Consider the following 18791-nt stretch of genomic DNA (forward strand, 5'->3'; position numbering starts at 1 on the left):
TGCCACTCAGTGTATAGTCACCCATAGGCAGAATAAAGAGGAAAGAATTAAGGAAGGAAAAAATAGGGAATGTAAAATCACCTGTAAACAGAAGAAAGAGGAAAGAATGAAGAAAAGAAAGACAGAAGAGGAAGGATGGAAGTGAGGAAAGGGTAGACATCCAAAGCAGCACTACATCGAGTAAGTGGACGGTGACTGCCCTCACCTACCACAATGCGCCCCTACCTACCACAATAATAATAATAACAAGAACAACAACAACAACAAATATAATAATAATAATAACAATAATAATAATAATAATAAAAGTAATAATAATAATAAAAATAATAATAATAATAATAATAATAATAATAATAATCATCATCATAATCATAATAAAAATAATAATCAGCTGGATTCTAGCTTCATTCCATTGCACTTTCAAAGAATACAGTGGATTTTCTAGAAATCAGGAATTAACATCTGTTGAACAAAGCATCACTTTTGATGAAATGCATTACATGTATTACATCTCTCTCTCTCTCTCTCTCTCTCTCTCTCTCTCTCTCTCTCTGTACCTGTGTTGGGAGGGGCGTCATAGGTAATATACGAGAAGCACAAGGCCACCTCGTTTGCCGTGTCTTCTCCATTATGGTAATGGTAGGCAAAAGCTCCCTGTCTTCGTCCATGGGTCCGAAACGATTCAGAGCCATCTTCACCGTACTGAAGAAAGGTTTATAGAGTTACACAGATATACAGTACACACCCTACTAAGCTTATGATTGTGTATAGGTGACCCCAAGTTTGACCTCTACGCCTAGGTGAACGGACATGTACCGAAGACAAAAGCTTATTGACAAGGTGGAGTGAGATGAAATCCTAGATGATCAATATAGCTCGGGATGCTCTGAATCAATTTACGAATTATCATCTGACTAGGCAATGTTAAACAAAGGATGTATATATGACATTCTCATGAAACCAATTCGGTTAATATAAGGTACGACTGTCTGGACTTTCCAATAGCCATCGTCTGTGTTAGATTGTTTCATGCAATGTGTACACTGATTTTTTATTTGTAATATAAATTTTCCACCAATAGGGAGGGGATGGAAAGAGCAGTAATGCAAGGAAATTATATGTACTGTAGGTTTTGGCTTTTCATTCTTGTCTTTAAAATCGGATGGTTCCAGAAGTGCCAGAGAGAAGTGCCTCACTTCACTCAAATTCCTAAGTCTTCATGCTTTGCCACTCGCCATCAGTCCTGCTTGAGGAATCAGAGATAACATGTGCCGCAGCTGACACTTCGCTTACACGTTACTGGTGTACCAGGAGGAAATGAATGAAGCAAAGGGATTCATAGTAATATGTGATAATTCTTTAAGAACTGCCATGTAATTATCAAGGTATATGGCTACATCAGTTAAAAAAATATGTGTTATCATAATAAAAATAATGTAATTTTGTAATACAGTGTTGGACATAAATGTATTTTACTTGAAACAGTACTACTGGAAAATATTCAGTGAAGTTATCTCTAGTGTTTAAATGATTAACGCGCAATCACTACAAACTCACTGTACCATTATAATGGAATCAGCCAAGTTTTTTTTTTTTTAATTAACTGTTTCAGGTACATTACATTAGTGTGAAATGCAAAATGTGCCAAGAACACCATGAACGTGCCTGTGCTGGGTAAACAAGTGTCTTTTCTTCTGTCACTGCGATATAGTCTACCACTTTCTGTGGCTAACAGCGGATTTTGTAGGACTCAGAAAATCCCTCTGTGTAAAACTTTGTCCACGCCAGGGTTCATGCTGCGTGCTCTGTTGGGCGTCAAGTTGCCCAATTCGGTTATTCGTGCCATGGAGGGTCTGTGCCGCGCACTTCTGGCAAATCTGGCTGAGAGGCATTTCATGGTGACAGGCGTGCCACGGTGCCCTCACAGTAGCCATCAAACTTCCATTGCAAGTAGTTGTATTGTTACCACTCTTTTTTATCTCCTGCACGACACAGTGGGAGAAGATAGTACAGGTACTGAATGGTCAAGCAGCCACACTCTACATTATATAGAGCTGCTGGAGATGCTTCCATGTATCTGGCAGGTTAAAAACAAGCAATACATGGAGAAGAGCTAAAAGTCCCATCCACACTGGGGGGCTCATGGCGCACGGTCTGTTGTGCGTATGTTGCCCAGCTTGGGTTTTCATGACGTGGTGGGTCTGTGCCTCACATTTCTGGCACATCTGGCCAAGGGGAATTTCATGATGACGGCTCACACTGCTATGCGGCTATGCCTTCGCGGCAGTTGTCTGGCTTTGGTTGAGAGGAATTTTTTACAGCCACTTTATATATCCAGTACGACGAAATGGCAGAAGAAGGTGCAGGTACTGAATGGTCAAGGGACAACACCCTACGTTTTATAGAATTACTGAAGATGCATCCATGTATCTGGCAGGTGAAACACAAGCAATACAAGGACAAGAACTTATGAAGTGCTAGTTTAAAATTACATCTTGGCCGCCATAGCTTGAACCACATCTTGTTTTTCTATTCTTTTTCTTTTTACCAGAACAGAATGCCACGGTGTTCTCTCACAACTCAAAGGTAACTGGGATGTACTGCACATTGTACAATACTAGAGTGGACATCATGGGCCTCAACAGCACGAGTTGGGCAAAATGACGGGCAACAGAGCGTGTGGCATGACCACTAGTGTCGATGGGGCTCGACCCTTAACCCCTCAAGTGCTAATCTCATCAATCGGGCTTTTTGCGCAATTTCTTAAGAGGACGAGCAACACCGATCGTACAACATCCACAAAAAACTGGCGGCAGCTGGCTCCACCCCAGCTGTGATGTAGATGGCTTCTAACCAATCAGAACTAGGTGTTGAACACACCGGAGGGGGGTCACAGGCCCGTAACCAGGCGGTGGGGGGCGTACCCCCACCTCCCTCTCGCCACGTCTCTCTACTAAACTACCTTGTTACTACCCTACCTCCCACCATTCTTACCACCACAACAACCCCTCCCACCCCCTCCTCATGCATCCCCTCCTCCCATGTGGATCACCCCACGGTCCCCTCCCCAGTCAAGTGGGGGAGGTTATTTCCCCCCTACCCTCCCTCCATGTCCCTGTACTCCACTTCGGCCCTTCCTTTGTGTCTTGTGGTGGTCTCCTTCCATCCCTCCATCCAAACCCACTCCCTCCTGGCCTTACCAGCTCCCCCACCCCCTACCCGCACCCCCTAGCACCTTCCCGACCTCGAATATTTTGTGTAATTTTTACGCTTTATGGCACATGTTTATGAATCATTACCTGTAATTTATTGGTGTCTGCATACAGATATGCACATCACAATTATTTTAGCTGTCTTTAGTCGAAACCCACTTGAAAGACATTTTATTTTATGCCGACGCATGGAAGCATGTTGGAGCCTTCAAAACGAAACGAAACGAAACGAAAACTAGATTTGACAGCTCGGAACGGAGGGGAGGTTAGGGGAGGGGAGGGGAGGGAAGAAGAGGAGAGAGGATTGGAGGGAAGGGAAGGGGAGGGAGGGAGGATAATTTTTACTATTTATCATTTTCATTGGGGGGTTCATGACCAATTTCCCTTGCTAGATTTGACGGCTCGGCGGGGAGGGAAGGGAGGAGGGGAAAGGGGAGGGGAGGTTAGGTGAGGGGAAGGGAAGGGAAGGGAAGGGAAGGGGAGGGGAGGGAGGGAGGGTATTGGAGGTATGAGGAGAGGAGAGGAGGGAAGGATAACTTTTATTTATCATTTATTTGGGGGTTTGACACTATTTTATTTTCTTCTAAGCACATTACAATGGTTTATAACATCTATACACACCAAAAATAATTGATTTTGGTGATTTTTGTACGTATTGTTGCGAAGAAAACAGGTGCGAGCGGCGTATTTTCTTTCTCGGCGGGGCCGTGACGGGTAACTATTATAAACTTTGACGGGCCATAGCTCGGTAACTATTGGGTCTAGGAGGGTGGGGTTTGCGTTTTCAGGTGTGTAAATTGAAGCTCTACAAATCGGGCATAAAACTTTTAACCTTTGAAGAAGTCGAAAAAATGGCCTGTTTTTGTGTCCTGGGGGACAGTCGAGGCTGGGGAATTGCGTACCCTAGGGGTTAAGAAGGCCATACACGCACAGGCGAGCCCACCCGGTGGCCTGAAGAGGCCGGCCTCAACGAACAATGCTGTGCCCACACACGCTTCAGTTGGCCTCACGTCTCGAGCTCAGCTGCAAACAAAACGCCATGTCATGAGGGTAACCATGGACACTCCACTGCCCACAGATGACCTGGAACTGTTTGCTATTGGGGCTGTTGCCAAGGCCTATATTGCACATAACGGAAACAAGAGGAAAAAACGGACCAAATGGACAAAAGATTGGTTGATGAGAAAGAGTAAATTGTCACATCTGACGTCTTTACTCCTGCACAACTGACACAAGACTGACGCCTGGCTGCCTGCGGTACCCACTACACGTTCAGTTTGCCTGAACCTGACCAGAGCCTGGCCACGAAAATCTGGCCACGACAGATCCCAGGACAACCATTGAGGCTACATGCACAGGCGCCTGTTCTCTACCCACACACGCTCAGGTTTGTCTGAACGGGATAGCCTCTTCAGGCCACTGGACAGGCTCACCTGTGCGTGTATGGCCTGCTTTAGCTGCCGAGGGTTTCCGGCCGTCGCCCACTCCTCCTTGCAGGAGACTTCTGATATTTTGGCAAAAATACCCTTATTTCAAACCCAAATATCTGCCAAACTATTATAGCTAGAGAAAAAATTAAGTATGCATAAGACTCACCAGCTCTTCCTCTTTCAAATGAAAGTATCCCGAGGTCTCCAGGTGGTCCCGTCGATGTGTAAGGATAAGTTAAAGATGACTAGTTTTCCATGTTTTGGCAGACCAATCCGGAACCGCGTCACTGCCTTGGACTCACTGGCTAGCGCTGGCAGCTCTGACAGGAGTGGTGATTGTAACACTGCCAGGCCTCTCGGAATATTCCATTCATTTTTTCTTTATTCACCGTCGTAAGAATGTGGCTCCACACATAGTTTTCTGCCCGTTTTATAATGTCACTATGCCCCATAGATGTATGGGAAAAGAATAACTCTTCATTATTATTACTCACTTCTTAAGTCAATTCTAATAATTTCCCTCTACTACGGCACTTACATTTGCACTTGACATCACGATTACGGGTAATTGCACTTTGGGAAGTAAATGCTCTGGCTGTTTCATGCAGTATGGTTGAGTATGAGGTAATTACTTGTACAGAAATTGTGACTAATTTGTACTAATCAGGGGCAGCGTGAAAATATTACTAATGTTATACACAACTTACATTTTTTGTAATTCACATCACAAATACACTAATGCTCACATATTCAACATTAATTTCTGAGTAACGAGGGAAAAAATTTAGTTACCGCCAACCATGCAATTTTCTTACTCTCCCTTGTGCTTTTCGTTTTCTTTCATTGTACTATAGTAGGACTCGCGCACGTTTGCGGCTGTGGTGTGGCCCGCACCTGTGTACAATGGTGCCACGTTTCCCCAACTTGCGATGTGAAACGGAAGCTATTTATGTACAAGGCATCACAAATTCGATAAATTCAGATGAATAAAACTTACACTTGTGTATTTTGATGGATGAATCAACAGTAATCTTATTATGCATAAAATATTTATACAGTAACACAGAAACATGGCATACATATTGTACAGTGTTGCTAAAAGAAATTGTAGTCACTTTTAATAGTTTTTAGCGTAGTTTTAGGGTGGGTAATAATATCACAGTTATGGATATAAGATAATGAGCCTGAAAAAAGAAGAAATATGCCAATATCCAAAGTAAAAGAAATAATTCATGTAATTCTTGTGAGTGGCAACACTTACACTGGCCTAAGATAAAGTACGTACCTCCGTAGAACCAAGCATATCTTGTATAGGTGTTGCTAGGGAAAAATGCTCACATTTACCGGCTTTTACCATAATTTTAAGGGAGAGGAATAATCACATTTATAATCATAAGCTAATATGTAGGACAAAATAGTAGGCATATGCCAATACCGAAGTAAAAAAAAAAAAAAACATTATTCACTCGCGAGCGGCAACACTTCCACACCCAGTCGGTGAGAAAGAGAGAGAGAGAGAGAGAGGCAGGAGAGGGGCATGCATTGAATGCATTGTCGGCATCACTAAATATAACAAAACCAAATTAACAAATGAAAGCACAATTATAAATAACTTATAAAAGAATCAAAAGTACTCAGGGTGGCTCACATTTCCCGCCAGGAGAGAGAGAGAGAGAGAGAGAGAGAGAGAGATAACGGTATAGAAAACGTGGCAACACTGTACACAGGTGCGGGCCACACCACAGCCACAAACGTAGGCGAGTCCTACTATAGGGAGGTTTACGGAAGGTATTTCCATTCATTGTTTCACAAATAACCATAAATAGTAACACTTATTGCAATGCACTTGTAAAACTTATTAGAAAACACTTTTTCTTTAACACTTACTAGATCTATTTTACGTTTCACATATATATATATATATATATATATATATATATATATATATATATATATATATATATATATATACAAAGATAGATTTTGGGATGATTTAATACGTGTAGTGGGTAGTATGCAGGATGATGAGATAGTGATTTTGGGAGGGGACTTAAATGGTCATGTAGGTGAAGCAGCACAAGGTTATGAAGGAGTGCATGGGGGATGTGCATATGGTCTAAGGAATGCAGAAGGGGAAAGGATACTCGAGTTTGGGGAGGCAACGGACATTATTGTGTGCAACACATATTTTAGGAAAAGAGACAGTAGGTTAATTACGTATGAGTCTGGGGGAAATAGCAGTCAGATAGATTATTTTCTGGTTAGGAGGGCCGATAGGAGGTTAGTAAGGAATGTTAAAGTTATAGGAAGTGAGGAGTGTTTTGCAGCAGCACAAACTATTGATTTGTGATATGGTGCTTAAAGAACAAGTGATGAAAAAGAGGACTTACGTACCTAGAAGGAAAATATGGAAGCTGAAAAACCAAGTAGTAAGGGATGCCTTCTATAGCGAGTTGAGGAGAGTGGTGGCTGAACAGGGAGCTGTAGACAGAGGCGTTAATGAACAATACAGAGCCCTCAAGAACAATTTCTTGAGTTACTGATGTAACATGCGGTTGGACAAGAGGACCACCAAGACACAAAGTAACTTGGTGGTGGGATGAGGGTGTAGAAGCTGCAGTTAAGGAGAAAAGAAGGCTTTTCCGGGAATGGAAGAAGGGTGGTAGCAAAGAGGAATATTTGGCTGCCAAGCGTAGGGCTAGAAGAGAGGTATACAGGGCAAAGTCTGAGTCACAGAGACAAGTACTTGATAACCTAAATCATGGGGAAAAGAAAAATATATTTAGGGTGGCAGGTCAGGTGAAGAGGGATAATCGGGATATAATATGTGAGCAGTGTGTGAAGAATGATGAAGGAAGGGTAGTTGTTAACAGTGAGGATATTAAAGATGCATGGAGAGAGCATTATAACCGGTTGTTGAATGAGGGAAGGTTTGGAGCCAGCAGATCCAGTGTATGGCCCTTGACCTTTGATTGATACTGCTACTGTGAGTGAGGCAATAGGCAGGATGAGGGTGGAGAAGGCAGCAGGTGTGTCTGGGTTGACTGCCGAAATGTTGAAGGCCTCAGGCGATAGAGGGGTGAGTTTAGTCACTGACCTGATAAATAGGATTATTTATGAGTGTGTTGTCCCAGATGATTGGCTGAAGAGTGTAATTGTAAATGTGTATAAAGGGAAGGGTGATGCCCTGGAAAGAGGAAATTATAGAGGTATAAAGCTTTTAGATCAGATAATGAAGGTAATGGAGAGAGTTTTAGAAGTTATGATTAGAGAAAAAGTGAATATTGATGAGATGCAGTTTGGGTTTATGCCAGGTAGGGGGACCACTGATGCCATATTCATTGTTCGACAGCTTCAGGAAAAATATATTGGTAGGAGAAGGGATCTTTATTTTGTTTTTGTTGATTTGGAAAAGGCCTTTGACAGGGTCCCTAGAGAGGTGGTGAAGTGGGCAATGAGAAAGATTGGCTTGGAGGAGTGGCTGGTTAGGGTGGTTATGGTCATGTAAGTGGGTGCTCACACCCAGGTGAGAGTGAATGGAGATTTGAGTGATGAGTTTTCCGTGAATGTTGGTGTGCATCAGGGGTCAGTATTGAGTCCCATGTTGTTTATCATGGTACTTGAAGCCCTTTCACGTGACTTTAGAAACGGACTCCCGTGGGAGTTGTTGTATGCTGATGATTTGGTGTTGATTGCAGAGAACGAAAGGGAGGCGGAGGAAAGGTTTAGGAAGTGGAGAGATGGTATGGGGCAAAAGGGTTTAAGGGTAAATGCAGATAAAACAAAAGTGATGATATCTAGGGTTAGTGGCGGTACTGCCAAAGACGAGGGAGAGTGGCCATGTGCAGTTTGCCACAAGGGCATGGGAAGTAATTCCATCTTGTGCGGTGTGTGTGATAAATGGGTGTATAGGAGATGTAGTGGTATCAGAGGTAGACTGCGAGATAATGCTGATTTTATGTTTACGGCGTGCCAGGGTGAGCAGGTGGAGATTGTCAGAGGTGAAAGGATTGAACTTGCTGGTGAATCTCTTGAGTATGTGGAAGAGTTTTCTTATTTGGGAGACATGTTGTGTGCTGGAGGTGGGGCTGGAGCTAGCTCTGTGGCTAGGGTGAGAAGTGGTTGGAAGAAGTTCAGGGAGCTCTTGCCTCTCCTGACATTGAGAGGGCTCTTCCTACGTGCTAAGGGATCTTTGTATGCAGCATGTGTTAGGACTGTAATGCTGTATGGTAGTGAGACCTGGGCAGTGAAGGAGGAAGATATTCGCCAGCTCAGACGTACAGAAATGACAATGATTAGGTGGATGTGCAGTGCGTCCCTGCGTCCAAGGCCTGGAGGGGCTGGGTTTACGATGGAAGAGTTGAGAGGTAGGATGGGACTGGAGTGTATTGGTGTTGTGATGAGGAGAGGTAGATTGAGGTGGTTTGGACATGTGGAGAGGATGGGGGATGATAATTGGGTGAGGAAGGTGAGAAGTGTTAATATTGGGGGTGGGGTAATGAGGGGTAGACCGAGAAAGACATGGGACGAGGTCATTAAGTGTGACCTTAGGTTTAAGGGACTGAACAGGGAGGCTGCAATGGATCGTGCAGCGTGGAGAGCCGCCATTAGGTGACCAAGGCCGACACATGCAAGCATGTTGGAGCCTTTAAAAACAAAACGAAACGAAACGATATACATATATATATATATATATATATATATATATATATATATATATATATATATATAAAACACACCAGTGCACACCTGCATACCATTTACAATTTCCTACAAACCTGCTCAGTCACTGAGCCCTTTCCCCAGCACTGAGGGCAGAACTTTCACGAGGGTCTATGAGGCTATCAGCCGTTCATGTGGTGTTACAGAAGAAGACATGTCTCCTTACGCTACCACTGCCTTGTACAGACTGAACTGCGCATCCACGGGGTACATGGGGTTCCTACCTACCCGGTAGGTATCATAGAAAATGGTCCCCCGTTCAAATGGTGGTGGGAATATGAGTGTGGTATATCAAGTCAACTGGCAGCACTCCGTGCCCTGAATCCTGACGTCCATATGCGTCAGCTGGAAGTTAACCCTTCACCACCGGGGGGTTTCCGGCCGCCGCACACTCTTCCCTATGGGTGATTTCCAAGATTTTGGAAAAATACCCTTACTTCAAACCCTTATATCTGACAACCCATAATAGCTAGAGACTCAAATGAAAGTTCATAAGACTCACCAACTCTTCCTCTTTCCAGTGAAGGTATTCCGAGGTCTCTAGGTGGTCTCACCAATGAGTAAGGATGAGTTGAAGATGAGTGGTTTTTCATGTTTTGGTGCACTTCTCCGAGCGCAAGGCACTGGCTGTGGCCTTGGCCCAGCATGCTAGCATTGGCAGCACTACCTGGAGTGGTGATTGTAACACTGCCCGTGCGTCCTTGGATGGATTGCAGAAGATTCCACTCCTTTTTTCTACTCCTTCTTACTCACCGCCGTGAAAATGAGTCATCACCCGGTTCATGTGGCCCACCCAAGGATTTACTGCCTGCTCCATTATGCCTCTATGCCCCGTAGGTGTGTGGTAAAGGAAATATCTCGTCGTTTTTCTGTACTCACTTCTTCAGTAAGGAATATTTCTCATTTACCTCGTTTTTCTGTTCTCACTTTTTCTGTAAATAATCATATTTCTCCTTTTACTATGACACTTAGAACTGCACTGTACATCACCACACCATTATGCATAATTACACTTTGACAAGTAAATGTTGTTGCTCTTTCATGCATTACTGTAGAGCATGAGGTAATTATTTGTACTGTAAATCAGACTGCTTTGTACTAATCAGGGTTTTAGTGAAAATCATATAAATGTTTCACACAACTAACATTATTTGTACTTCACATCACAGATACGCTGATGCACATATTTGGCACAATCTCCCTGAGTACTGAGTGAAATAATTTAGGTATAGCCAAGCAGGTATTGTTCTTTGTGGTCCGCTCACAAGTGGTTTTCTTTCAGGTAACACATTGTCAAACGCAAAGTATTTCCAATAATTTTCTAACCAATATCCATTACACAGTATCAGTTTCTGTATTGCACTTACTATAAATCACTTATATGCACTTGTAGAACTTATTATAATGACTTACATCTTAGCACTTACTACTGTTTACTTCACTGATACTATCACACTTTTCACTCATTTATGAAAATACACAAACTTGTGCATTGCTGGACATTATTTACACTTCCCCATGCACCTGCTCAGTACTCAGGCTCAGAGTGATACTCTGAGAAACATTTGGGGCATAGGGAGACTTGGCATTCTGTACACTGGTACGAGGTCTCTTTTTGTGCTGGGGGATGGCGTTTGGTTGTGTGGCAGACGTGGCACCACCTGTATGCCAGATGACCTGCTGCTGTTCTCCTGATCTCCACAATCTTGTGCCGATGAAAATACTCAGCACAGCTGAGCCAGTCCACTGGAGCTGCTGTCCCCTGCCTAGTTCCTGTCACCTGAGCAGTTGGATATTGCTCAAGAAGTTCGCGTGCCAGCTCTCTCTCAAACTCTCGTAAAGAGAGAGGTTTCCTGACAAGCTCCTTGAACAGTATGAAACTGTTCAGGACGGCGATATCAAGAAGGTGTAAGAACGCCTTCCTGTACCACCTGCAGGACTTACGTAGGCAATCGACCTCACCAATTTGCATGTCCGATTTATCAACCAGCTTCATGGTGATATTGTAATCGTTGACTGCATCTGGCTTTACCACGGGTTCCCTGGTCCTGTAGTCTGTTTTACCAGTTTCCTCCAGCACACCCTTATGAACTGTAGACAACATGTTAACCCGTCTCTTATCATGCCAGAGAAGGGCTAACATGTTCCCACATTTCTTTGTCAGAAGGGATCCTTTCTCAGTATTTGCTGGAAATACTGGGAAATTCTTTTGGCCATAATAGTTCCACAGAATCCAGTACCATGGTCAAGCAAATACTTTGTCAACGTTGGGGCTGTGTAATAATTATCGGTATACAGAATGTGGTGCCTGTTGAAATACCTTTCCATCAGCACTTTCACTACTGATGCAGAGAATCCATGAGGATCATCGCTAGGTATATCAACATCTGCTGCTGAGTAAACTATTACATCCAGCACATATCCAGTTTTACAGTCACAAAGCACAAAGAATTTGAGGCCAAATCTGTGATGCTTTGATGGCACATACTGAATAAATGCAAGCCTACCCCTGAATAACACCAGCGACTCGTCAATAACCACTTTCTGGAACGGTTGGAAAACCCTGGAGAATGACTCAGCATTGTCAGGATTGGTCTTATTTTCCATAACCTGTCATTCGGTGCAGGCCCATAATTTCGATTGAAGTGTAGGAACCTTAGGATTGCCAGGTACCTATCACGGGCCATGTACTTGCCGAAGACAGGTGTGCCAACGAGTTCATCCACTGACCAATAGTCGTGGAGCACATGTTTTTTTACATGCTCCATCAGCATGGTCAGGGCGAGCCACACATACATCTCCCCCACCTCAACAGGCATCCATTCACGCATGTGTGTGATCTCGCTTGCAGGTACATCCAGCCAATGCACGCACATGGCCTGGTGGAAATTTATTTCATCCACCAGGTACTGGATAACTGCAGTCATGAAAATTGCCTTGAATAGACTACTAACAGTCCAGGGCCTGGGGGAAAGCGCATTCTCCTGCACACCAGCACCCTCCTCATCAAATGCCGGCACAGATGGCTCAAAGCCGGCACCATCCTCCCACACAAATGTATTCACTCTACCCATACATGGTAGAGCAGGCCCTCTGGCAATTGCACTGTGTTTTTCCATCACTCGTGCACGACCATGCACGGCCACGGGCAGGGGGAAGGGGAGGAGAGGGAGAGGGAAAGGGAGAGGTGGGGGAGTAAGCAGATGATGACTCACCTGATGCGGAAGTTTCCATAGAAGATGCATGGTGCTGCATATCACCATGTGGCTCCCGTCTAGGCAATACTACTCCTGAAGGGCTTGGTTGAGGCGATTCTGCTCTTGAAGTGGTAGGCTGGGGTGTGGGGATGTAGTGGTGAAAGATACATTGGCGAGCAGGTGGGGAGAGTGTGGGGGAAATGGCTCTGCAGCTTTTTTTCTGCAGATGTCCGCCAGGTCCATGGCCACTTTCCCGATCTCCTGGTTCATCTTGCGCCTCCTGATCACCAAAATCATCGCTCTTGTAGGCTGTCCCTTCCTCCTGTAGAAGTCAGAGAGCCCCCTCTGGTGTCGGAGAGCGAGTAGGGGTTGGAGGGCGAGAGAGCTCGCTCTCCACGTGGTAGCTCTATTTACCCTCTGACAACATACTTTCACTAAATGTCCTAGATGACACAGTTTCGTCTAGGGCACGTTCTATGGCACTATCACTAAGCCCTTTCCTTGGCACAAAGGGCATGACTTTAGCGGGGGTCAATGAGGCAACTGGCCCTTCACGTGGTGGAACGGAATTGGATGATGTCGAGGAAGATGACATGGCTCCTCCCGCTACCAGTGCCGAGTACAAACTGAACCGCACAACCATGGGGTACCTGTGGGTCCTACCTACCACATAGGTATCACAGAAAATGGTCCCGCACTGAAACAGTGGCAGGAAGGTGAGTGCGGTATAGCAAGTCAACTGGTGGCCCTGTGCGCCCTGAATCCTGTCGTGCATACATGTCAACTGGCGGATAAGGGTTAAGGGTTAAGGAACGTCAGTGATGCAATGTCCCAGAATCATAGGGGAAATGATATTATGATGATGTGCTCTCCAATTCACCTGTCCCGCACTAACGACGTACATCTACATTGCCTTCAGAAACTCAAGTGATGTAAATCTACATCCTGCAGCACTGAGAAGTCATTGCAAGCAAAGTAAAATGAAAGGTAATACCGTATCTTGCCAACTTCAGACATTTCTCTGCTACGCTTAACCCCTCCATGGCCATCGGTCAGGAATTTTAAGTGCACCCCAGGCCGATGCTGTATTGAAGAGAAAGTTCAGATGCACCTAACAGTGCAAATCCCAGAATCCTGGACCCATTCTGTGGCTTGCAATGGAATGCAAAAGTTGCAGAAATATCGGAAACAGATATCTGCCGCTAAGAGGTGTTGCTGCACTGCAACAGCGCACGTGTTGTTATAATATTTTTTTACCCTAAAACAATGTGAATGGTCCTGAAATGTTGTGCATATAATAGATATGACGATATCGAATGATTTCAATTCATAATATGTTAGGATTGGCTTGAAAAAAAATATTATGAATATTTTTTTTCACGCTTTTGATATAAAATATGTTTATGGTAGTGTCGAGTTATCTTTTATGTTATCGTTGTGCCCATGCCTGATAAACGGAGTGATAGGGTTGAATTTTTAGTCCTTAATGAGAAAATTGCTCATCCCCCGCAGCTAGGCTCTCCCACAGGAGATGAAAGTGGAGGGTCAGATCCAATTAGGAATAGGGAAGTTGAGTCTCAACTTGCAGTTCCCACACCACATGCATGGCTAAAAATAGAATCGTAATGCAGTTTCAAAACTACGAATAAGTCTAATTATTACGAATACAGAGACAAAGCAAAAGTAAATATGTTTACAGGCGAGGGGAAACGTATTTTTTCCGTAATAATACGTTCACCATTCTCTATCATTTTACCTTGTTGTTTTTGCAATATATGTTGCTGTCTGTCTGTCGTGAGTGTGGGAGATTATGATATTTTCTGCCTGGGTAAGAAGAAAGGGTACAACTTGATGTTTCCCAACACTTTACATGGTCAGAAGTGCGAGACGACCTGCCATTCGCACCTAGCTTGAGCTGATTAGCAGGAAGGGGAGGAAGTTTTTTTCACCCACGAAAGCATCACGTGAACATAGAAAACTATCTTGTTATGCTTGTAAAAGACAAAGAGTATGTGAAATGACTCAAAACAGTGCAACATACCTGAGCAAATAGGTAAAGATAGCAAGCAAAAATTAATTTTTCTTTTATTATCATTTCCCAGATTTTCGTTCACTTCCTGAAAGTTTTCACCGTTTTCTGCAAGTCGCACTGCATCGAGTGATCCAAACCTGAGCAAATAGGTAAAGATACCAAGACAAAAATGTATTTTTCACATATTATCATGTCTTTTTTGTTTGTGCCTGTATTAATTCATAATCGTAAACAGGTGGTTGTGTGTTTTGCAGGAGAGGACAAAGATGATATTCTCTGTCTGAGTCGAGATAATGGGTGTAGTTGTGGTTGTTTAGGCATGGCCAGGAGTGAAATAATAAACAAATCTACTCATCACAGCAGCAGGCTCTGAACTGCTTGGTGAGTTGTATGGGAGTGTAGTGTAGGTCAGTCTGAAGATGTTCAGAACGTTCGTTCACTTCCCCCCAAAATTTGCAGTGTTTTACAAGCCGTGCTCAAACGATGCCTGCTGCGAATTATTGGCTAAACGTCATTCGACGACCCACTGAGGGGCTAAAACACTGGTCTAGGAGCACGGCTGGATTAAGCATGTGGAAGGCCCGGGGCCCGCTTGGAAGGGAGGCCCCCTTTCCAACTCCCCCAATGGCATACACCACAGACTGGTAACCTAAATCCTAATATATAAATAGGACACTTTTAGTTAGGAAATACTGAACGGGGACTATTCATCCAATGCTGTAATATGTAATGCATAAACACGAAATGAAATGAACACAAGTTGCTCTGCTGGGAGGCCCCCTCTTGGTGGGTGGCCCAGGGCCCGGGCCCCTTGGGCCCCCCCCTTAATCCGGCGGTGTCTAGGAGTGCAGGAGGCTAGGGATAGTCTTCACAGACTCAAGGCCACTCTGCTTTCTCAGTAACCTTGAAGATTTCAGAGGTCGAGTGGCACCAACCTGACTCCATTCAACCTACTTTCTGGCTTTGTGTGATTAGTCTTATTAGTGCCAGGAATCATATACTGATGTATTATGCCCATTTAGCCCCCCAAAAAATTATCCAAAATCAGCCGGCATAAAGGGTATCTTGTTTTTTTTTTTTTCCCCAGCTCAGTACGGGTTAAGGAAGACGAAACTCTGATGTGGGATCTTTTAACATATTTACGATCAGAACACTTTTGTGACTGATATATTTTCCCCAGGACAAGGAAAGGAGAGTGCCTGGTCTTCCTGTGTCTCCTGTTCCTCTTGAAAAAAAAAAAAAGTCTTAGGTACACAAGGGCAAAAGGTATTGGTGTCCTGGGGTTCCAATGCCTACCGCATGCATTCACTGGCTGGCCATATATGGCATGCACCTAACAGCAGGGCTAATAACATATGGTAGGTCAACCACTAATATTTCAGTGACCTTCGTTCTGCGAAGTCATAATGTTTCATGCATTTTGTGCATGGATATTTTTTTCTTGTTTACAAGAATGAAGGAATGCAAGTGCTAAACAGTGAGGATATTAAACACTTCTTGAGAGCGCGTTCTAATCGGTTGCTGAAGGAGGAGTTTGACTGAAACAGGGAAGGTCTGAAGTTGGCAGACCCAGTGTTTGGTCCTTGGTCTTTGCTTGATGTTGCTACTGTGATAACAGGCAGGGTGCAGGTAGGGAAAGCGGCAGGTGTGTCTGGATTGACTGCTGAAATGCCGAAGGCCTCAGGGGAGACAGGGGTGGGGTTAGTTGCTAATTTGATCAATTTGATTACATATGAGTGTTGTACAAGGTGACTAGCTGAAAACTGTGACTGTAAATGTGTACAAGGGGATGAGTGATGCCCTGGAAAGAGGATATGTGAGAGGCATAAAACTTCTGGACCAGATAATGAAGGTAATGAAGAGAGTTGTAGAAAGTATAATTAGAGAAACACAAATACTGATGAGATGCAGTTTGGTCTATGCCAGGCAAGGGATCATTGATGCCATATTCATTGTTCGACAGCTTCGGGAGAAATATATAGGAAAGAAAAGTGATCTGTATTTAGTTTTTGTTGATTTGGAAAGGAACTTTCATAGAGTCCCTACAGAGGTGCCAAATTGGGCGATGAGAATTGGGATCAAAGGGTGGCTGGTTAAAGTGATTATGGTTATGAATGCAGGTGCTGGCACCCAGATGAGAGTGACTGGAGATGTGATTGGTGAGTTTTCCATGAATGTTGGTGTGCATCAGGAGTCAGTCTTGAGCCCCTTGTTGTTTATCATTGTGCTTTAAACCCTCTCACGTGGGATATGCTGTAGGCCGATGATTTGGTGCTGATTGCAGAGAATGTGATGGAGGTGGAAGAAAGATTTAGGAAGTAGAGAGATGGTAGGGGACACAAGAGCTTGAGTGTAAATGCATATAAAACATAGGGTTGGTGGAGGTACTGTCAAAGAAATGGGAGAGTGGCCTTGTGCGGTTTGCCACAAAAGCGTGGGAAGTAATTACATCTTGTGCAGTGTTTGTGGTAAGTTGGTGCATAAGATGTTGTGGTATTAGAGGTAGACTGTCAGATAATGCTGATTTCATCTGTGCAGTGTGATGGGGAGAGCATGTGGAGATTGTCAAGTGTGAAAGGATTGATGTTACTAGTGAGTCTCTCGAGTGTGTGGAAGGATTTTGTTACTTGGGAGACATATTATGTGGTGGAGATTGGGCTGGAGCTAGCTCTGTGGCAAGAGTGAGAAGTGGATGGAAGAAGTTCAGGGAGCTGTTGCCCCCCCCGAAGCTGAGCGAGCTCTTCCTCCGTGTTAATGGATCTTTGTATACAGCATGTTACTAGTGTAATGCTGTATGGTAATGAGACCTGGGCAGTAAAGGAAGAGGATACTCGCAGGCTAGGTGGATGTGCGGTATGTCTTTGAATACGAGGCCAATGGGGGTTAGACTTACGATGAAAGCGTTAAGAAGTAGGGCGGGATTGGAGTGTATTGGTGTTTTGATGAGGAGAGGTAGACTGAGATGGTCTGGACATGCGGGGAGGGTGGGGGATAACAACTGGCTGCAAGAAGTGAGAAATGTTAACGTTAGGGTCAAGGATGCGAGAGGCTGGCCGAAAAATAAACAGCTTGAACAAGGTCACTGACTGTGATCTCAGGAATAAGGGACTGAATAGGGAGGCTGCCAGAGATCAACCAGCACAGACAAAGCCATTAGTTGAGAAAGGTCGTCGCATGCAAGTACTGTATGTTGGAACGATTATAAACAAAACAAAACGAAACGTACAACAGGAAAATTATATTAGGTTATCACTGCAGGAAGATCAAGTAAAACAGAATACAGAATCTTCCCGTGTCCCTACTTCATCCTTCTAAAACAGATCTTAAGTTACGTCAGGAAAGTGATGATAAATGTGTTTGAGAATCCCACCCCTGGATTGGAAAATAAATGCTTCCTCTCAAGTTAAGTTTGGATAATGGTGCCAACTAGAAAGGAGCTGAACTGGGGGTCAGGTGAAGAGACAAGTGCAAATAATGACAGATAAAGGCTCGCCAGTAACAGAGCCTGGAGAGAGAGAGAGAGAGAGAGAGAGAGAGAGAGAGAGAGAGAGAGAGAGAGAGAGAGAGAGAGAGAGAGAGAAGATGCAATGTTTATGTACTGAGTGGCGTGAAATCTGCACATGTTCTAAAACAAGGAATACCAAGTTTCTCCATGTAAACTGTGAAACACCATCGAAGAATACACTGTTCTAGCAGTTTTGTTGTTTTATTTACACTACCTGGAAAAGAAATAGCACTAGCAGCAGTAGTAGTAGTAGTAGTTGAAATAATAATAATAATAATAATAATTATAATAACTACAAGACTGCAACTTCAGTAGACGTTGCTGATCTCCACCTATGAAAATATTGCTGACAGACACAACTTTTGTTTTTCGTAATGACTTAAAAACCATTAATCATATTGCCACCCAAAAGTATACAGACTGGTCTAGGACTAGGTAAAACTTCTAGGTCCATGAATTGGCTTATTCAGCTTATTCATTTCTTAGGTTTTTCTGTGTGGAAGAGGAAGTAAAAAGTGGGGTGCCTTAAATAACTTAATGTCACGCATCGATGGCCTTCATTTTTTTTCCTTACAAATGTTTGAAAAATAATGTTGTCACGGGATTTCCATCCATGGTCATTTATCTGCAATAGGTGTGGAGTAAACTGAGGTTGAAAATTCATGATTTCAGGACATTTTTGGACCTGAA

The 18791-nt window shown here is 43.7% G+C and overlaps 1 protein-coding gene across 1 annotated transcript in view; it reads right to left on the reverse strand.

The window, feature by feature from the left end:
* The window catches only part of LOC145397269 (chondroitinase-AC-like), a 147750-nt gene that overhangs the window by 116064 nt on the left and 12895 nt on the right, over nt 1-18791 (reverse strand). Inside the window, exon 4 of the mRNA XM_080270467.1 lies at nt 561-705. Coding sequence (XP_080126593.1) covers nt 561-705 — 145 coding nt within the window. The remainder of the gene's footprint in view (nt 1-560; nt 706-18791) is intronic.

Source organism: Coenobita brevimanus, chromosome 40, assembly GCF_032717465.1.
Source record: "Coenobita brevimanus isolate Jiangsu-jjx chromosome 40, ASM3271746v2, whole genome shotgun sequence".
Taxonomy (NCBI): domain Eukaryota; kingdom Metazoa; phylum Arthropoda; class Malacostraca; order Decapoda; family Coenobitidae; genus Coenobita; species Coenobita brevimanus.